General features: G+C 43.1%; 1 protein-coding gene across 5 annotated transcripts in view; it reads left to right on the top strand.

Moving 5' to 3' along the window:
- Positions 1–22,052, top strand: part of LOC146389006 (RNA binding protein fox-1 homolog 2-like) — a 51,900-nt gene that overhangs the window by 6,402 nt on the left and 23,446 nt on the right. For 3 of the 5 annotated variants that reach the window (XM_084926625.1, XM_084926627.1, XM_084926624.1), the window contains 2 exons: positions 6,583–6,633; positions 20,032–20,235. In XM_084926625.1, coding sequence (XP_084782751.1) covers positions 6,583–6,633; positions 20,032–20,235 — 255 coding nt within the window. Of the gene's footprint in view, positions 1–6,582; positions 6,634–9,458; positions 10,508–20,031; positions 20,236–22,052 lie in introns of those variants that run through there. The other 2 variants (XM_084926628.1, XM_084926626.1) reach the window with 2 other exon arrangements.

The raw sequence follows: 22,052 nt of genomic DNA, 5'->3' as shown, positions 1-22,052 counted from the left end.
ATCTGCTCTTATATAACTATCATTAGCTTACAGCTTTAAGTGTTTAAGGTATGTACTAACTAAAAATAAAGGCAAGATGATAGTTTATTAAATTTTAATGAAATTTGCAGATTGTTTCGGTTGAGTTTAATAAACTCCTTGCTATCTAAAATATAACAGGACACCGGAGTAAATTCTCGAGCATCTCACACTTCTGATAATCAGCTGTCTGCTTGATGTTTAATCAGCTGTGTAAAAACTATAACTTTAATCTCAGCCAAACCGATTTACTCAGGAATAAATAAAATACTAAAAAAAGCCAAACAATAAAAATTTTAAGTTATCTAAGTGACTTATATATCATGTTTAACCTGAGTAGCGAAAGACAGCGTGGGTTTGAAAACGATTTGCCCGGAGTCCGGTGTTCTCACGGCTCTAGTGAGCTTTGCCCCCGGCTAGCTATCGAGCTAGTGGGTAACAGACGTCTCCGAAAACGTCGGAGCGCTTTTGAAAATATGTGGTGTCTTGGTAAACTGAGCAGATATTTGAAGTTTACACAGTTACATTCTCGCCTGAAAATATGTTAAACGTTTATTTTGTGACCCAGAAAGAATAATAACAGTAATATTAAAACTAACTAGCTGTCGCCATTGTTGGAAACTGAGCTGGGCTGCGCTATGAATTCTGGGACACAGCTTCTTCTTCTTCTTCGGGGTTTAACGGCAGCTGGCATCCTTGTACATGCAGTGCTGCCATCTTCTGTTTCAGTCCGTTATTACATTCTTAAATCCTACAACTTATTCCTGCGTCTTTTGTGATCTTACAAAGCTTCAAACGACGTGTCGACTATTAAATTAGTCGTCGACGATTTTGATAGTCGACGTAATCGTGACTAGTCGACTAATCGTGTCAGCCCTAGACCTGACAGAGAAGCATGAAGCAACCTGTGCAGGTTATTGGTGGAATTTATGGTGCGCAACATAATTGATCACTTTTCAGATAAATTATTTGCATTTAGGTACTTTTACTCACAGTAAAAGATGCTTATGCATGATTAAAAGTATATGCATGTAATGGTAAAATACAGGTGCTACTGTTTGCTTAAAGACATTTTTAATAATTTCCATACTCCATATGAAAAAAAGTTGACGAGCTCAGATGGAGGTGCTCTGTAAAATGGACTGACTGCATGTATGAGAATTCTGTTTGGCATTTTTTATGTTTTATGGACTTTGGTTTTGCTAGAATTGCGTTTAACTTGGTGGCTTAGTCCAGTACCAGTTAATTTAATTCACAGTTTGACCTTTGAAGTTGTGCCACATTAACAGTTGGATCCTTTTGCTATTGTGTTGTGTTATTTACAACATTCATCAAATCTTTTTTAAATTCTCGGCTTTACTTTGTGATAAAGGCAACAAGGAGTTCACATCTGTTAAATCACTAACTGGACATTTGTCCAGCAAACACTTTTGGCACTTGCAATATTTAGATAGTTACACAACTGCCTTGTCTGTCCAAACTTGACATGTGACCTTTTCAAATAAATTGTAAATGCCTTTAGAAGGTTATTTTAAACACCACCATTTTGACCTAATAGATGTTTGATTGTAATCTCATCATAATTTGGAATGAATGGACAAAAAGTTATGAGGTACAGGAGTGTAGGACCATTGAGCGGTAAAATGAAATCACTTCATCCTGAGTTCAAAGGTGACGCTTGTTCTAGATATAGAGAAATTTCCTTCACGTGTTCTTGATACTGTGCATAAGTCTTGGGCCATTTCTTTATATTTCACTTCCAAAGGGCCAGACTTTTTTGTAATTAAAAAAAAAAAGGTAGTCTTGAGTAGTTAGCATGGGTCTATACACTTACATGAAAAGTCCTGAGCCCCCCCTACTTATGGATTCCAAATCCAAAAAAAGAAAAGTTGAAGAGGAAAATGGAGAATTTAACAGTATGTGCACAGATTTGTTTGTTTTCACCGCCAACGCTGCTGGCTTAGAATAGAATAGAATAGAATAGCTTACCGGTATGCTCAAACTGCGGCTGGTCTTTAGCCAAAATTAAACTGAAACTGGCCTCTCTCGCTTAACTTTTGCTATTCTTAAAACTTTGAGGCTCCTAAATGTTTTGTTTATTATCAGGGTAGCCCACTTTTTTGATTCATTTGCATAAAAACAGGATAATGAATCATACGTTCTCAGTCTGGTTTTGAAAGCTGACTCAAAGCTGGCCTGCAGAGCTTTAGAGCTACTCTGTTTCAAAGGAGGCTTAAACATGCTAATTGAATTTTTCTTCCTCCACTTTTTAGTAGTTGCATTTTATGTTTCTTATTTATACAGTTTTATAAGTGAAACAAGGCCAGTATTCTTTGTAGTATTGTAACCAAATAATGATAAGATTTTTCTTTGGTCAAAAATGTGATGGTAAAGTTTGCAGATGCTTTCTTAAACTTTAACCACCCAAATCTGACTGGTTTCTCCTTGAGTTTAAGCGAGCAGGTGTGATCACGTTTACAAGATTAGGACAGGTTTATCGACAGATGGGCAAACAGATAATATAACTCAGTGAAATAACAATGTGGTCCAGCTATAGATGAGTGCTTTCTTGTGCAGGAACCTTCATGCGGAGACGTACAGGGACCTGCATAATTCCTAATTCCTAGGTCATCTGTTTTTATTAGCAATCCACACAGTCGGTACAGAGGAAACAGTCATCAATAAATCCACTCAGTAAAGTGCCCTCGAGCTTTATATTTTATTAAAGTCGGAACCACCACCACCAAAAAAACAAACAAAAAACCCGTGTCCAGTTCACATCAGAGGTGTTGAAGACTCCTACTCTTTTAGAAAATACATCGCTTAAATGAGAGAAACTCGGGTAGTTGTAGCGGTGCCATTGTGTGGGCACAGTTTGGTCTGTAAAGTGAAAAAGATGCCGTTGTGATAAATGAGCTTTCAGTTCTCAGGAAAACTTGTGTTTCATCTTGTCTTTCTGCGCTTCCTCTCGGTCTTTGTCCTTATGTCCTCACATATTGACTACCTCCAATGCATTTGTCATTCTGAGCGTCGTCTCTCGGCTTTAATACACCCGTCTCGAGTCCACCATATCCATCACTTTGTGGCTCTTCTGCGCTTTTCTCCATAGCTATAATACGGTACGCTGGTGTCTACATTTCCTCCTCCACGGTTGGGTTTTGTTGACTTGATAGAGCTGGTTGTGGAGCTGATCAGATGTTAGCATAGCTGTGATTTGACATTTGAGCAATGTCAAATCACCCCTCCTAGATTATTTTGCCACACCTCAGACCATAGGCACGCAGCAGCAGATATATCAAAAAAGTCTTTTTCATGATGATTTGGAGGGAGCAGGTGTGTTTTTTTTTTTTTTTTGTTTTTTTTTTTATCCCCCCTAACATTTGGTGATATGAGACCACAAAGCCACCTCCTCGGGCTGTTCTGTTTGGGACCGCTGGAAGCATGCAGCGGCCTGCCTAATTACCCCTCTCCCCTCCTCCCTCAGTCTCCCTCCCCTCTCACCATCTGTTGACCTCATGTCATTTTGTCTTCCTTCACCACTGCTGCTCCATTTTTTCCCCTTCCTCCCTTGCTTCTACCCATTTGCTCCAGCAACTTCCCAACTTCTTTCCTTCTCCTCTTAAAATAGCAAGTCAGAGACAGAGAGAGAGAAAATAAACAAGAGAGACGCCCTTTAGTTTTTACCCTCTGTCGAGTCAGTGTTTATGAGCGTGTGACTGGTTTTTCTGTGCTTTTGCTGATCCCTGCCAGCGCAGACTGAAGCCCTCCACAGTCAGCCGGCCGGCGCCTTCAAAGGCTCCTCCTCGCTCGCAAACTATATGGAATTAACTTAATGGAAAGTTACAGAAGTGAGGCATGAAAGCACAGCTCTGAACCTGCACGGGCTCAGACCGAGCGAAGCAACACAGCTGCGTTCATTTTTATTTATTTTATAAAAAGCTGTCGGGAATAAACTTTTGTATACCTTTCAGCAGCCACGTGATGTAAAGCCATATGGCAAAGGCAGTGTGTGTTTGTGTGTGCCTGGGTTTGTGTGGGGGTAGGTAAACGAGTCTGTAAAAACTAGGTATCAAATTCTACCCCTCGAGCTCCTTCCCCCACCCTGCTTTAAGAAAATATAAATCACATGGCATTCTTCACTTATGACTCATTGTCTCCATTTTGCGAATACTTTACTGCTTTATTTCTCTCCCCTTTCTTGGCTTTGGCTCTCTTATTACCCACATTCCTCTTTCTCCTGTGTGTCTGTCCTTATTTTCATCTGGTTCTTTTCTTCTTCTTCTGCTTCTTTCTTTCCTCCCCATCCGTCTCTTCCAGTCCCTCCTCTCTTGCAGACAGATTGATTCCAGATGTTGCTAAATTTCCCCCCCCTCTTCTCCCCTCCTGTTCTTCTACGTTAACTCCTCCTCCTCCCCTTTCTCTCTCGCTTTTTTTTTTTCTTCCCAAAGTAGAACCAGCAGCGACTCTGCAATTTGATGGTCACGGGTAATTTTGGTTTGGATTTCAGTGGCATTCCAGTTGTCCTCCTTGGTAGTGCAGTGCCTACACCCTTACTTTGACTGGGAGTGTGATGAGAATGCACATTTACGTCATTAATCACCAGTAGTTGAGTGTAATTTTTTTTTTCTCATACCACCATTTAAAGAATAAATAAGCAGTGCAGCTCCAGTTTTGTAAACCGCATCGTCACTTCAGGCCTTTTTTGAAACACACTGCAGTGTGGGTTGTTGGGCCTGGGGCTTTGTGGACTTTAAATTCTGCTCTGAACGGGCCTCCTTTACTGCATTTCCATATGCGCTGCATCGAGCACCAGCAGCTCGCCACGCGGTCAGTATGTCGTTCGATGTAAGCCTGCCCATTCCCACTGTAAGCGCGGCGCACCAAGGAGAGTGATCCCCCTGGGGACAAGGCACGAGGGGGAAATTGGTTCCAGATGAAACAGGAAGTGGGGAGAGGAGACAAAGAAAGGGCTGTTTCAAGCAAGGGGGGGACGGGCCCCGAGTCTGGACAGACCCGCCCAGAGTTAAGAGTTTACAGCTCATGCATCAAAAGAAAAAAAGAAATGGTTTCTTATTTCCATTCTTTACATCTGGTCCATATTTTTTTTTTTTTAAAACCAAAACATCATACTCACTTTTCCCCATTTGGCTTCCCTCTATCCCCCTCTCTGTCTAGACACTACTTCTTTCCATTTCTTCATTCTCTCGTGTATCATCATCATCCCATCTGTGTTTTGGTCTTAGCCTTCATATCTCTAACCTCTCCAGATTAAAAGCTGTTTGTCTTTCTGTTTACGCAATCTGCTGCGGTCCTACCGGCCCCTTCTTCCTCACGCAGGCTTGCCCTCCATTGGCCGAATGAACGTTTGAAGCGATGGAGCGATTCCCGCGGCAGGCAGCATCGGGGTCAGGGCCGGGAGGTTAACTCTGTTGACACTCTTCAGAAGCCAAATCTGCCCCTTCTCATTGCTGCGGCATTACGGGGCCCACCCTCGAAGTGCTGGCCGAACTGAGGGGCGCGTTCATGCCAAAGTGTAGGGGGGTGATGACCAGCACATGGATTTGGAATATTTTGCTGATTAAATGTAATGAAAACATCAGCAGTTCTAAAAAAGACTTCAAACTCACCCCCACCCTCTAACGTGTACACATACACATCTTTCTTTCTTTTCCCCCCTCGGAGGTCTTTCCCCTTATCCTCCTCCCTTCCCGCTTTCTCCCTCCAGTGAGACTCATGCCTCAGCTCCTTATCGAGAGCAGAGGCATGAGTCTCGCTAGGCGGTCATGTTTTCTCTTCGAGGCATGCCAGCAGGCTAGACTGTACCGGAGTGATCTCTCTCACTGCTGTCAAAATATCATCGTTTAGTTAACTTTCCCCATTGTTCCAGTCCTCCCCCATCTCCCCCCTCCTTTTTGTCTTTTCATTTTTGCCCCCTCCTCTTCACCTAGCTCTGTAGCAAACAATGGCTCCTCTTGCCGGGGCAAAATGACACAGAGGGGGGGAAATAATAGTCACAGAGAAAATAGAGCGAAAGAGACAGAAATAATCTAATTAAAAGTAATTACAGAGCAATTAACCACAACACTGGTTTCTGAACAGGGGTGATGAGGGATGGGCTCGGTGGATTTTGATTGGTTGGTGGGACTGGATAGAAAAGTTTGCTAAGCTGCAGTGATGGTTCATCAGTCACAGCCACCACAAGACTGTTAACTGTTAACTTCATTCACTCATCAGTTGTTTTCCCACGCAAGAACGTCGTCTTTGCTCGTTTGGACTTTAGTCCGTAACAACAAGCACTGCAAAATAGTTCCCCTGCTAGTGTTCGGGTGTCATTTAAGGTCTCATAAAATGCTTGAAGTACTTTGACTTGTGCTTTTAGATTACAGAAAAGGGTTGTGACAGTATAAATCCTCCTGCTTTCACAAGTTAGGTTGAGATTTTTTGTCCAAGAGCGCGTCTCATCTAAAACGCACAAGTTTCTTTGGAGCGCCATTGCTGCATCCACTCACTTCTCAAAAGCACAGCTACTTACGCTGCTCTCATCCCTCCTGTTGTCTCTTGCAGAACAATGAGCCTTTAAATCCCGGTTTCCATGGATACCAACCTCACAGTCAGGTAAGAGACGAGTGACTGCTCGCAAATCTCTGTTACAATAAATTGCCAAAAAAAAAAAATTAATGAAATACAAAATCCTTGACTTACTCAACAGTACGCCTGCTTTCAGTCGTCTGATGGTAAAAAGCTGGAAGTGAGTTTGTGAAGTCCACTTGAATCAAACACAGTTTGTTCATGGGATAAATAAAACATTTTGGTGTTCTTTAAATGGGACCTGTTATGTTTATGTTGACCTCCATATTCTTGTTCACTGCTAAAATAGTTTTGTTTACAGTTTAATCCCTGATCGTCGTAGACGCAGCCCCTTTAAAACAAGCTGATCTCCATTTTAAACCAGCTTTATTCTGATTGGCTGCACCTCACAGGTACAAGGTTGGACACGACTATGCGCCTTTGGTGTCCCTATGAGCGATAGCCGCTCTCACTGACGTCACACAGAGCAAGAGTTGAAAACACTGTCTGAGTAGGATGACGCCTGATCTTACTTTTAAACTTATTTTATCAATTTATACTATACGTGGCATATGATAAGGATAGATGGACTGGCTCAGCCCCCTTTTAAATTGAAAGTTGCACTTGTGATAGTCCACTTTCACGTCATTCTTCTTGCACAGTAAAAACTGGTAGTGTTGTCCTCACCATCCTCGCATATGTAGCAGGATTCAGTCTGTTTTTACGACCACATTATTATCTAGACGGTAATGAAAGCCTTGCCTCACCTTTGGTAACTCATCTCTCTTCGAGGAATCGATGGAAGAGAAACCAGTGATGACTGAGCTTCTCTTTCAAAGACTTAATTCTTAGAAAGTGGAGAGAAATTATGCTATCACCTTCTTCGCCTTGCACGCTCTGTATGTGGGGCTTTTCTCACAACGCCGTTCACATCCCCTTTGCACTTCTCTCTCTGTCTTTATGCCTCTCTCTCATATTCTCTGTTTCGTTCTCATTCTGAATGTCTCACCAGCATATTGCTCTCAGTAATGAGTGACTTATATGTGCAGCGGCAGGGTTGCTGACTATTTTCTTATCTACCTCCAAGCAGCAGAGCGCATTGAGCAGCTCAAACCAGCTCAGTGCCCGTATGTGTGCATGCACATGTGCCATTTGAGTATGTTTATGGGTGTGTGTGTGCGCGCTTTTTGTCTTTGTGCGAGCGTTTGTGCATCTGAGGGCTGTGTTTTGGGACGTGCAGCTCTCTGGCAGTGCCACAGGAGGGAAGTGTTGGCCTGTGAGCTTTCTCGCCCCCCAGCCTCCCTCCTCGCATCACAATATGGAGATTCTCACAGACCTCATCCTCTCATTTAGTCTCCTCTCCCTCCTCTGCTCCCTGCACTCCACTCCTGCTCTACCCCTGGTGACATCTCTCGTGGGAGTGCAGCTCTCGGAGAACGCGAGGGGAGACACCAAAAGAATTTCAGGCTTTCGGGCTTCAAATCAAATTTATTACAATTTCTGGGTGGATGTCAACCTGACGATTAAAAACAAATGTTGTGCAAGAGATTAAAGGCGAGACAGGAAGACGAGAAATAAAGCAGGGAAGTGGCACAGAGCTATAACTGAAATGGAAGCAAGTTATTTAAGATGGCTTGCCCGCAGGGGCACACAATCAGTTTCTTAGTTAGAGCAAGCTTGTATTCCAGTCTCGCCTCTCCTCTGCCCGAGTCCATCTGTTTGTAAGACAAACACCTGGGCAGAGAGATCACTTCTGATCTGCAGCGTGTGTGAACTCTCGCCCGATGTTAAATTCAGAGCCACGGCATACCTCTGCATTTGTTTTATAAATGATTTAAAAAGTCATCCCTGCTAATGTATTCTGCCCTTGAGCACACACATTAGGAGTCTCCAGCACACTGCTGGTTATCATGCAAATGGAGTTAGCCAAGCCTAGCTTTGCAAGATTGGCTTGTTCACCGCTGCAGTGCATTTGTCTCTGTAATGCGTCTGTCTTATGTTATTTATACACATTTGAACTGCCCGCAGGTCTGCCCGCGTCAACACGTTTAACTGGGGACGCCGCTGCCATACGTCTCCTGTTCTCTAAAGGGGGGGGGGGGGTCAGTCCTCTGGGGCCGCGGTTTCCTGATGTTTACAGTTGATGATCAGAGTTAAAAACACACATACGAACAAGACAGAACTGGCACACCTAAGCGTTTCTTTGGCATTTAGCAGTAGATGTAATAACCTGCACACACGAGGTGCAGTTGTTGTGAACGTGTCCTGCAGAGTAGTTGAGCAGGGCTGCTGATCATCTGTAGATACCGTGTTTGGAGAACAGGCCTTTGTTTGGACGAGCTGGTGAGCGCTGGATGGATATAGCCCTTTGTTTGAATCCATGTGTGTCTGTTTTCCAGCCAAGGTGCAGCAGCATGGATATGATCAGAGCGCATCTGCGAGTGTACGTTCGGTGCATGTGTTTATCGCAGTGTTTCAGCCTGTGTACTTAATCCCAGGATCATCCCCTATTCATCCTCTCATCCTCCTCACTTACAGCCCTAATCCTGTCATCCCTCGCTCTTTTTTCCCCCCTCCACCCAACGTTTTTATCCATTTATCTCCCAATCCTGTTATCTCTCGCTCACATCCATTGCCCCCTTCAGTCCCTGTCCCCCTCTACTTCATCCCAGCTCCTTTTCCGTCTCACCCCCTCTCTCTGCCATCACCACCTCCGTCCATTCACTTTATCTTTCCTTCCCAACATCCCTCCATCCCTCTGGACCCAGTTCTAGCCAGACTCAGCAGATGTCTGAATGCTTGGCATCAGGGCTTTTTTTTTTTTCTTTTTTTTTTTTCCCCCTGCAGAGTTCAGTCCCTCCCATATGAAAATGCAGCGCAAGGAACTGCACTCTCATCCCTGCAAATTAAACGCCTCCTAACAATACAGTGTTGGAAAGTGACGGAACTGAGCCAAGAAGAAAAAGGTGCAATGCAGCGTAATGTTCAGGTTGAGGTTTAGGTAGTGGAATCGGGGCTGGCGCTCGCTCAGTTTTGTGAGACTTCCATCTGTGTGAGGAAGACAGCTGCAGCAGAGAGATGGTGATCTAGGAGCCTACCCACGCAGCTAGCTACCTTGCTGTCTACCGGCTGGCCTACCTACCACTGCTTTTTTGGAGCTGACAGGCTGCCACGCAATAAATAAATCATCAAAAAAAAGCTGCAATGCAGTGGGGGTCGCATTCGTGTTCTGTACTCTCAGGCAGCCAGTGCGTGGATAGAAGGCAGCATCTTCTTCCTTTCCCGTTTCTTGTCTCTCTCTGGGGGCTTTAGGACACGGCAACAACATCAGCTTTCTGACTCCATCCAGACACAGGGTTAGATTGCTATATGGAAGGATGGATGCTTTGATGGATAGGAGGGATTGAGACTGAAAGGGAGGGAAAGTTTTAAAAAGAGGGGCGGGAACAAGAGGAAGCAAAGGGGGGGAGAAGAGCAGGAGGACGTGTAAGGCGAGTGTGTGAATGACAGACGCAGAGCAAAGAGAGAAGAAGAGAAGAGACTCGGGCTGGCAGGAGGAGAGAGACGGAAAGGCCCGAGGGGGATCAGAGCAGCAGGGCCGGAGAGACGAGCAAAAGCGAGGCAGAGAGTGACAGGCTGACGAGGCTCGCGTGCTGGAGAAGTAGAAGAAGCAACACCGGCAGGAGGAGGAGGAGGAAGAGGGAGTGAACGAGGGAGAATTTGAATGTGTGAGGCAGACGTGGACTGAAGCCATCGTCAGCTCATGGTCCTGGAGCACAGACACGGGAGAGGAGGAATAGGAGGAGAACGAGAGACACAGACGGAAAAGGAGAGGAGAAGGAACGGGAAAGTGGAAAGCTGGTCAGCAGTTGTTCCTTTAGATCAGACAATGATGGGGCTGTACTACCAAGCTATGCTACCGGTGAGTTCGCATCTCAAGCAAGAGCTTCTTTCTCTGAAGTGGCTTTTCAGTATCGCGAGGGCCAAACTAGCAAAGCAAGATACAATGTAAATGATTTTTTTGTTGTTATTTATTTATTTTAATTTGGCGTGATGAAGCAGTAATTGCTTTGCTGTTCATGGTGTGGCCTGCTCTGGTTAGCTGTGTCTTGGCCCAGGTAAGGCCTTTTTCAGATAGTTGGCAGAGCATCAGGCCGACAGCAGGGCTTGTCCCTGCAGCTCTGCTCATTTCACTTTTTTTAACTCTTTGCACCCATCTGTGATTGTTTTGATAGAAACGAAATAATTTTAGTTTTGCTTTTTTTCTTCTTCTGTTAACCATACAGCATTTTGTCCCGGTGACACTGAAGTGCCGACGATACACAGGAGCAAAGCGCGTGCTTGCAGGGTATCAGCGCACTTGCATTAATAGTTACTTAACACCACAGATTATAATGTTTATACAGTTGATGTGTTGTGCGCAAGGCTGCTCTTAACATATGGTGGGCGTGTCTGTGCTACTTTAGCTCAAAGACAGCCTCAGGATGAGAGCTGTTCTCTGGCTCTGTTCTAGCATGTCCTGCTCTCTGGTCTTGGGTTCCTTTGGGCCTCGAGGCGGGTGTCGGGAATTGGGGGAGATGTCTGTGAGGCACACGCGTGCAGACGCGAAGTAGCAACTGCTGCTTGGATTGCCTGTGCTGACATGTATGTACATTGGGCACTGCGAGCCTTCTCCATGCTGACTGCACACAGTGTCAGATTATATTCCATATGGATGTGTGTCTGTGTGTGCGTCGTGTCGTGTCGTGTCATGTCACTTGCAGAGGGGTGGAGGCTGAGATTTTCTTCAAGCTGTCCATGCGGTTTAAACTTCATCTTTGGATTGAGGAAGACAGGTGCTGAAGCACAGTTGTTACTTTATACACACACACACACACACACACACACACACACACACACTGCAGTTCCTGGAGTACTTTACTACCACCCCCTCCTTTTCTAATGGCAAAACTCAACTCTATGCATTTTAACCCTTCATAGGTCCACAGCATAATCTGTATATTCTTAATAGCTACAGTAACAGTAGCTACTACAGAGTTAATACTGACAACTTCATAGAGTAGGACGACATTTGTAGTGTGGGAAAAAGCAGCATTTCTTTTGTTTTTAATCACAGAGGAAGTCGTTTTGCATTATGAGAATAACATGGAGATGTTAAGAATGAGGTCAACTTGTTTGAGGTGACTTTAGTCTGAAAATGTCAACTTTTTATTTTGACATTTCTTCTTTCTGTTGTTTCAAAATGAAAAAAAAAAAACTCCTTTAGAATTTTTTTTCCAGTTCAACTTCAGTCTGCAAATGTCAAATTAAATTTTTGACATTTCAACTTAATTCTCAAAATTCAAAATAAAGATAAACTCCTTCCTAAACTTCCTTCCCTTGCTTTTCCCCTCACCTTTTCTCAGTTAATGTCATTTGTACTCCTGTAAAATTCAGTACTGACGTTGTAGTTTTTTACATTTATTTTTTAAAATTTGTTCAGTGACTTTAAAGTTGTGCTAACCTATACATTTTTCTTTAAAAGCTCTTAAAAAACCATTACAGTACAGACGCTACTACTAACCCTGCTGCTGTTCACACCAAGGCAGTGCGAGAGCCAACCTTTTATGGTCATTGAGGCTGAATGTAAATACAGACCTCTGCTGTGTTACTGTGCACATATGATGACGCAGTGACTGCATATAAGACTCCCAAAAACCAGTGAAGGTTCTTCTCCCTCCAGACCTCCAAAACGTCATGATCAACTCTCATTTTCCCACACGAGCCGTCTCTTTCTCCCCCCTGTGTTTCTGCTGTTTTTCTCTTTCCCCTCTCCTCTGTAAATCTTTGTTTTGCAAGCTTGCGCAGCTGTGAGGCAAACACGTTATTCGTGTTTTAAAGAGAGTATTGCCAAATGGAGAATTGAGGTAATGACTTGAAGGGTGTGAGAGCAGGGGGGGCCGTGCCTTAGTCCCATGTGGGAATGCACTTTGAAGGTGACACATCACCAGTCACACCGGCTTCTGCAAAATTTATGGCAATGCGCTCTATTTTGGGTGACACGTCTCTATAGCATACTGTGGATAAACATCAGCTAGTGACCGCAGTGCAGTTGATGAAATACTAAAGGTTTGCCATAGCGAGACTTAGCTTCAGTTAGAACTTGTCACTGACTGGATCTGACTAGCTTGACGGTGCATTTGGTGGAAAATACGCTTCATTTCTCAGATTCTGTTTTGCCAGCGGGGCACCTTATCTGGTGATGGTGGTTCGAGCCACGAGAGTCAACTGATCAGCGTGTGGATTAGACTTTGTTCAGTCTGTTCGTTCCCTACCCGCTGGGCAGCTAACGCGAGCTAGCCAGCAGGTATCTGCAGATATGAGGCTGATGTCAACAAACACAAACAGCAGGAGCAGATGAATTAGGCAGCAGACTTTGTTCTTACTGTGTCAAAACTAGACTGGTCTATAGTTGTACGAGCCTGCATTTGAAAACTGTGCAAAATGATGAAAAGCTTCCAAGCTCTCCAGCTGTTTTGCTCATGTAGGCCCAAAAATATGTTTATGTCTTAGTTTATTGAGCATGCGGGGAAAAAGATCAAACTTGAATCAAAATTTAAATTTGGTGATGATTTGTTTGCAGCTGTATTGCCCGGCCGTGCGTCGTGTTAGTCGAGGCATTTAATTGGCAGCCCATTTTTGCGTTGCACACTGGACACGATCATGTGACTGTGCAGGCTCTGTCACAGCAGCACATGGTCCCCCAACTCGGCTGCTTATGTGCCAGTCCTAAAACATCTTCTGTTTGCAAGAGAGTACTCAGTTAGTGCCATGCAGCGACAGATCTTCAGGGAAATTGCAGGGGATTCACACCCAAGTCTTTAATCCTCTGGGTTCTGTGTGCATGTTTGTCTGTGGGAGACAGCTGCCTGTGTGTGTGCTGAGAGTATTACAGTACAACAGCAGACAGTTTATTCTAGGTAGCTGCATGCTTAGCTTTATTCATTATTGTTATCCTTTTTGATTATGGGTGTTTCTTTGTGCTTTGCAAGTCTCAAAATAGAAACTTCCAGAGAAAACTAATTTCCCAATTTTACAGAGGGACACACATCGTGCATGTTACCAAAATAAACACTGAGCCAGAGTCCTCCATATTGGTGGTCTAATGCACTTTGTGAAACTGCTCCACCTGAGGGTTAACTGTTCTCCCACCGCCTGTAAAAGCCACCGTGATGCTGTCCGACACTAATGCTGCTGCTCTAAATGCCATTGCCCGAGGCCTGTGCAATGCGGGTTGAGGTGTGAAAGCACTCCGCATGTTACCTCACAGCAAATACGTGCACACAGAACACCACGAGTGTCGTTGTGCAGAAGAAGCCGAAATGTATGCGGTACTGTATCTCCTAGGTTACCTTCCCCTGCATGATAAACAGCAGTGTAACACTGGGTGTCTGCACACACACCATACCCTAGCTTACACTGCAGCAGGAAGTCAGTGCTGCTGGGCTTTTACATTTCATCATCTTCTGCAAAAGGTATGGCAGCAGGGAACGAATGGTCCATCTTGTAGCATTTTTCAGTGTTGGCAATCTAAGATTTATCCAAGAGTAGATTAAGATTTTCGATTTCTGAACTTATGTGATTTTTAGATTTTTATTGGTCCTTTTAATGTTTGCAAATTGTCAGTGATTGAGGTTTAACAGATGATTTTACTGCTGAATGCTCTGTAATTTGGTTGAAATGAATGAGTCGGGAAGCTTTAATTTTTTAAGTGTTAAGTGCAGCGATGAGCTGAGTGCCATAATGACATAAAAGTCAGCATACTTCTTAGAAATATTGTTATTATGATCTGGAAATTGGTGAAATGCATAATGCAGCAGATCACATGTCAGGCTGAGAAATGGGCAGATTAAGTGTTTGGACTGAATTATCATGCAGTAGAAAGATTGCAGACAGTGTTTTAGCTAAAGATTGTGCAGCGAATTTGGACACAATAACCTGAAATTGGCATCCAAGTTCCTCACTGAAATACATCAGTGTTGTTCTCCATTTTTGGCTTCTTTCTTAAGGGTCCACACAGTAAATCATCTGCCTTCATGTCATCCTGTTCTTCCATCCTTTGTCTTTTCCCAACAGTGGCATATTTTCCACTGACCTGCTGCTTCAACCGATTTGATACGGAAAGGTCATTCTTCACGATCCGCATTTTTGATCTGGCACAGATTTTTAAGCTGGACGCCCGCCCTGATGCAACCCTCCCAATTTATCTGAGCTTGGGACCAACGCAGCTCGAGGCCTCCATGGCTGGGTTTCACTGGAATATCTCAATGAGGGATTTAATGAAATTTTATGGTTTATATTTTAATTTAAACTGCTCTTGAAATTGCTCATAATATTAAATATTTTTGGAAAAATATTATTGAATCATTATAAAATCATAGCTTTCATCATTAATTATTCTGCAGTTCTGTTGATGCTTTGTTAAAAAAAAAAAAAAAAATGAAATCCCTGTTATAATTTCATCCGAGCCAAAAGTTGTTTTGCAAATATATTTTTCCTGATCAATAGTCTAAACCCTTTAATATCAACTCACTGTCATTATTGACAATTGAAGCATCAAATCCAGTCATCTAATTAAATGGAACCTAATAACATGTTATTATGATTGAGGACTAATTGATTATCACGATAATTATTGTGATTCATTTTTCGCCCTTCATATAATTGACCAAATACTCAGACGGTGATGGTTTTACTTCAGCACAGCGATGGTGCTCCAGCTGCTCTTCATCAACTGTCATAAAAACACTGACAGTCTTGCACGTGATGCATTATTGTATGCGCAGGCCAACTTACTGCACAACACACTGCCGATATCTGTTTTAAATGATTTCATTTCTGTTTGTGTGACTGTTGCAGTTTTTCTAAAGGAAAACAATTTTGGTTGGTTATTTTTAGGACACATCGCCCAAAGTGAGTGCGAGTGTTTGAGAGAAGTCTGTGTGATTATGGTAATGATACTGATGGTGATGTTGATCAGAGCTGTCAAAAACCGACAGGCTGCATGTCACAGATCTCAGCGGAGCTGCGGAGCCGCTGACACTGACAGACAGCGTGGGGTTAGTCTGTAGTTCATACAGCGGGTTAGGTATTTGGATTTGGTTTATGTTAATTTTTTATTTTAAACGAGTGGAAATTGACACCACCTCAGCTTGGATATCTCCCTGATCCCCAACCGTCATCGTTACTCAGTTACTTAGCTCACCGAGTTTTTCCCAACTTGACAACTCTTTGGAGTTTGTTATTTTTTCCTCCTTAGCAACAACTAGCCATCGAGCATGGGGTCACTCTCTGCACCTCTCTGTTAGTCATCTCTGTGCAGTTTTTGGAAGAGAAAAGCAAAAAGGCACATGTGCAATGTTGTTCTAGTAGTTTGTTACCAAAATGGAGGCAGTGCAATTTGTGATATTAATAAAAAATAAAAGACTTTTTTTTTAGGCTGTGTCTAATTTTAAATCAGTCGTAAAAATAGCAAAGCTGCGTGTGGTCATTTTTCTCAGACGACGTTGTGGTTATAAAACCAGAGTCCTTAAGAGAAAATGCCTTTTAATTAAATATAAAGTTGCGTGTCCTGCTTTCATCGTCCTCAGCAGCACCCCACCCACTGCTCTCCCACTCAAGAGCTCCAACCAAAGCATTAAATATTCGCCGTTGATCACTCCAGAAGCTCCTGACAGCCTTAACAGGAGTCGGTGGTTACGGCTAACCTACGAGCTGCTTCTGATTACAGTTATAGCTGCAGCATATGGAACAGGAGCTTCGACTTAAGGTTCTGTGTTGAGGCACTTTTGTTGCCAGATATCCATCTATGTGTCCTCTGGATGTGAGCCAGTGCACTATGGATGTACCTCTAAATGACAACTGGCGCACATTCAAGAGAGAGAGGCAGCGTCTGCATAGAGGCAGCTGTATAAGGAGATGGGGCTGTGGCCTGTTTGATGGACATATCAGTGCAGTTGGGGCTTTGAGTGACTGGAGAGGAGAGAGAGCCAGTGGGTTTGAAAGAAGGTGAAAAAATATGGCCCTCTTGCTTTCATCAAGCGTGGCAGGCAAGAATGAAGGGAGGGAAGAGAGGGAAGGGTGGGTGGACGGGGGAGATAAACACAGGCACACTGACTTCAGCTGAAGGGAAAGGAAAAATAGATGGACTGCAGTTGGAGAAGAATCTGTGAGTAGTATTTCTGCCTTCAGCCAGACAACTTAGTAGATAGTTGCAATAGACAAATTGTCATGAATTTTTCAGCATCGTCACAATTTGGGTGTTGACTCTGTGGCTGGTGTCAACACCTAAAGTGACCCCCCTCCCCTGCCAGAATCCTCTGTGTATGTAAAAACACAGTCTCAGGTCTCTCGAGTAAATCGCCCCATGTGTGTTTTGGGATGAGTATGTCATGGTTTTCGTTCTTATTTGCGATATCAGGTTTTAATTTTATGAGCTTTTCAGCTGATACTTGAAGCTACTCTGTTTTCACCTTTGCTCAGATTGCTTTTCATGACACTTTAATAAGAAGCGTATCCTGTTTAATCTTATCTTACAGCGTCAAAATTCTTCCTTTGGAAAGTTTTTCTTGAAACCAGACGTAACTCTAATGCAGTGTCTCATTATTTCCTATAATTCCTCTCTCCCCGCTAAGTCCCCCTTTCTTTTTTCCACGGTTTTCTTTTTCCTTTCCCCCCTCTCTCCTTTTTTCAGTATGTGACGCTGCCATGTAGGGCAGCACTGCTCCTTAGTCAGCGGGTCGGGAATGCCTGTGTCACCCTAACACTGTAGTCTTATCCAGTCTGATCTGGATCCAGTGGCAGCTTTATTCCTTGTCCTGTTTATTAGTCCAGTTCATTTATTTATCCAATAATTCATTTAAAAAAACTGTATCTTTTAATTTGGTATCTGAGTCCACAAACATGGTCATAAGCACTCTGTTTGTTTTGTTAAGCCTCAGCAGCAGGATGATGAATGGTACAATACTTCAAGATGCTTTTTTTCGTATGACTAATTATGCTACAAGCAGGCGGCGGCATTAGAAGAGGTCAGCTGGTCCATTGTTTGGTTGATATGCTCTCATCCGACCAAATTAATATTGGTCTGCCATTACCGTGGATTTATGCTTCAGCCGGAAATCTACGCCGTAGCTACTGCTGGAAATAGTCAGTGTGGCTGTGTTTTGTGAGAACAGATGACCAAAAAGTCAAGTGTAAACTTTTGCACATCACAGCTCAGCAAACAACAAAACCTATCATGCAAAAGCACTCAGCTAACCTGTCAGTGTTGTTCTACCAATGTCTGTGTGAAAGGCTCAAGGCTTTCAGTGTAAACACACCAGGATTGGTTTATTTGAATGTGTTTGGACTCTCGCATGCAGCCACAGCTTCACCGAGCCCCGCTGTCTGTTAGTAGCAGCAGGTCCACAGCAGCCCAAACTGGATGTGAAGCTTGGTTTCTCAACAACATGGAAAAATAGTTAGGGATTCCCTTTAAAATAACAATAGCTTTTATGAGTATTTATAGTAATGAAGACTAAAAAAAATTACTCCCCCTCTCACAAAAGCAGTTCATTGGTTGCCGAGTAGGTGTGACCGTCTTTGGCTGACTACGGCAGCTTGAGTTGTTAGCATTGCATAAATGCACGTAGTCCAGTTTTTTCAGGCCCGATCTAATTCCCCTTTCCTCCTTCCTATGTTGTCACTCTTTCCTTTCTTCACTCAGTCTTCCTCCTTTCTGCACTATGAGTGTGTTTTTGTGACTCAGCCATGGGTCGGGATATGCCTAAAGAACACACCCTTTGGTGGCTTAACACAGGCTACTGCACGTTTATGAGCTCACATGCCCTAACAAGAACGCTTAAGCTTTGATTTAACATAGCCAGGCTAAGGCCCAGCTAATGAATTTTAATGGCGCGTTATCTCTTTTTGAACAGGTTTTTGATGGCCCGTCTTTATCACAAGGTGACAAAGACCGTAGTTGGATGCAAAACACAGTTTTCTTTTTTCCTTTTCCCCTAACATGCATTTCCTGCAGTCAGAACAGTAGTGGACGAGTTCTCCAGATTTTTCCAGCCTGTTTGTCTCCTCTGATTCCTCCACTATCAGCTGGGCTCAGACTCCAGGAAGCTGCTTGTGTTGCAGATGGGCCTTTTAGCCTCGGTTGACTGTTTACAGCCACTGCGGCTGTGACTGCAGAAGAACAGTAAGCAGTCGGGCTATAGGATTAGAGAAAGGGAAAGAGCCCATTTGCTTTGCGGCATCTTAGTTACTCTGCCTAATTAAAAAGGCTGTCTGGAGACAGAGTGTCTCTAGGCGTCACCCAGCCCAGATACAGCCCATGGCAGAGACCAGACCAGTGGTTAATGGTGTTGGATGCGGTGTGTCATCCTGCCTAGCTTGGTAGAGAAAAAGCAGCCCTGACCCCAAACTTGATGGCCTTTTTTAAAAATTTGTTTTTAATAAATCCATCTTTTCTTTCAGCCTACCTACTCATTCTGCTTCTCCCCGTCCATCCTCTACCTTTCTTTTACTCTGGCTTTGCTGTAAAGCCCTTGAGTGTGTGAAATGATTGAAGCAAGCAATAGTGCAGAGTCACCAAACACACACAACATAAAGATATATATGTGTGTGTATTTGTGAGCGTGCTGGAGCAGCAGCAGCAGCTTTAAAGAATCTGTAGGTGATGCTGCTGCTGATACAGAGTCATAGGCAGTGAAGCTCCCGCATCTAATCTGAAGTACAGCTTATCTTCCCAAGTAGTCACACAATGCAGCAGTGTATGTAAATATGTCACAGTTTACATGCTGCTGTTAGTATTTATCTACCGACTTGTCGATCCATCCTAGAAGCATCTTTGTATCTCAAACCTTGTATCTAATTTCGCAACTTAATAATAGATGATCCCCTCCTTATCGGGGTCGCTATTCCAGCTGGCACAGGGCGAGAGGCAGGTCACCAGTCTATTGGGGAGACAACCATTCGCACTCACATTCATACTTAGATTAATCTAACCCCAGCAATGATGAGTTGGGGCTGTAGAAGGAAGCAGGGCTACCCACAGTCCACATAGAAAGGCTGCAGCTAGATGTTGGGAGTCAAACACAGGACGTTGTTGCTGTGAGGCAACAGTGCTAACCACTGCGCCACCATACTGCCCTAATAATAGATCTGTTTGCTGTAAATATTTCATGGTCGGCTGACTGAAAACACATGCCTGTCAGAGATATGGAGGTAAAGCGAGGCAGGGAATGAAGCAGTGGCTGCGTGGTAAAGGAGAGAGAGAGAGGAAGAGAGAGTGAAATTTGATAGGCAGGATTTTAACCCCCTCATTCTCTCTCCGTCAGGGAGCTGCAGTCGCTGTAAAAAGCTCACTGAGAATATATGTTAAGCTGTTTCTGTCTCCCCCTCCTTCCCCCGCTCCCGCAGGGCTCTCAGGATTCGACAGGAGGACAGGAGGGTTTGGTGGCCCCACCCTTTACAGCATTCCCACCTCCACCCCCTCCTCAAAACGGTCTACCGGGAACAGAGTTTGGCCCTGGGGCCATGTTTGGTGCTGGAGGCCAAGGTGCAGCAGAGGTAGGGGCTGGTGCAAATGGAGCCCCCACCTCCACCAACAACAACAGCAGCAATGTAAGCACCACGATTTCATTTCCCTTTGTTTTTATATATATATATATATATATACTTTATACCTTGTAGAGGTGGGCGGACGGATTCAAATATGAATAATTTGTATAGCAAAAACTGGCATTGGTATCAGATCGATTGATACTATCCTCTAAGTTCAGTGTGTAGTCCACTGAACTGTATTACAACATTTTTGGAAATGAAACCGTATACCTTAAATATCCATGGAAAATGTCTGAACCTATTTTTTCTATGTTGTCTATTTTTTTAATACCCTAAAGCACATTTAAACAACAGACGTTGACCCAGAGTGCTTTAGAGACGGGCACATTTATACTTCACGTCTCCAAAAAAACCCAGTTTCAAAATACATGAATACATGAAAAGCTGAGAGGTATGTTTTGTTGACTAATTATTATAGAAAATTAAAAACACAGTGATTTAGTGATCATTAAAATGTGTTCAGAATTTACAAGTTGATAATGATTCATCTCATAAACCACGACACGCTGTGCTGCTACAATAATATTAACTCTCTCAAATCTGAGGTAACAGTGGCTGCCTGCTCAGTTTTTGGCATTCCTCAGCAGACTTCATTACCGACACCTGATGGTTAGCTGACTTTCCTCTAACAGCAGTAAAATAATCGTCAGGTGATTTTAGTTTTAATAGCAAGGACCTACGGATCTAAATTCCCATGTTGTGTTTATATTAGCTTAGCTTGAATGTTAACAGCCAAATCTAATAAAATAAAAACATCTCACTACATTTGCTAAAAGTCAATATGATCACATTGCCTCCCTAAAGATACTGGCATGAAATGAGCATTCATCTCATCTTCATCTGATCAAACTGAGACATTTCTGTTTTTCGCTTTATATGCAGATGCAAAAAACTGTGCTTTTACTTGGAGTCTAAACTTTTAGACTGCAGAATATGTGAATTTGGGTGACTGCTTTCTACAAACATTTAATTACGAACAAACCTGAACACATCCTGTGTAGACAGGCATAAGAGCGAGGCTGCCGGCAAAACTGTGTGGACGCACCTCTTCTCATTTCTCAGCTTGTTTCATTGTTGATTCCTAGTCCCTCCCATCTGGGTTACTAGCTGAGGCTAAAAAACCCCAAACGCTTGATCAAAACGAGAAACCGCCAGTCAAGTTGGACTCACGATCCCCACGGGCTTTTACTTTGAAGGATTTTGCGTGTATCTTATCAGAAAACAGGGGCGCTCTTTATTTTCACTATAGTTGACTTGTCCATGTTATTTTAAGAAACTTTGATCAGTTATTTTGTTTCTTCTTCTTCTTTTTTTTAGAAGTAGGAGGAGCTTTTCACACTGATCACATCAGTGCCTCTGAACATAGCCGCTGCCTCTTTGAGGAACACGCTTTCTTATGATGATGTCTGGCATTTTGACCCCTCAGTTAAATTTAACTTTAAATACATAATGTTAAGTACACCTATTGATATGATGATCAAATAACAGCGGTCTAACATGTCGCTACTGAGCTAAGGAGTAGATTTTAATCTAAATATAAGAATGTATCAAGACTCACATTGAATCTTTATTTCATTATTCAAATTCATGTCTTCTTTTTTGTTTACCAATATGTTAAAAACACTTTTGTACAGTTAAATAATTGAGTATTATATAAATAAAAAAAGCTCAAGTCACCATGCAGCTCACACCTGGATAGGAGGGCAGTATTTTCTGGTTACCACAGCTTGACCAGATACGTAGAGTCATATCTTTATTTTATTTTTTTGTAACTTTTGAGTTCTTTGACTTGCTGTACTGAAGAGGAAAGGAGAGAG

Source organism: Perissodus microlepis, chromosome 4 (genome assembly GCF_051167445.1).
Source record: "Perissodus microlepis isolate ML-2025 ecotype Zambia chromosome 4, ASM5116744v1, whole genome shotgun sequence".
NCBI lineage: Eukaryota > Metazoa > Chordata > Actinopteri > Cichliformes > Cichlidae > Perissodus > Perissodus microlepis.
Note: the sequence above shows the minus strand (reverse complement) of the source record. Positions and strands in the feature narration are given on the sequence as shown.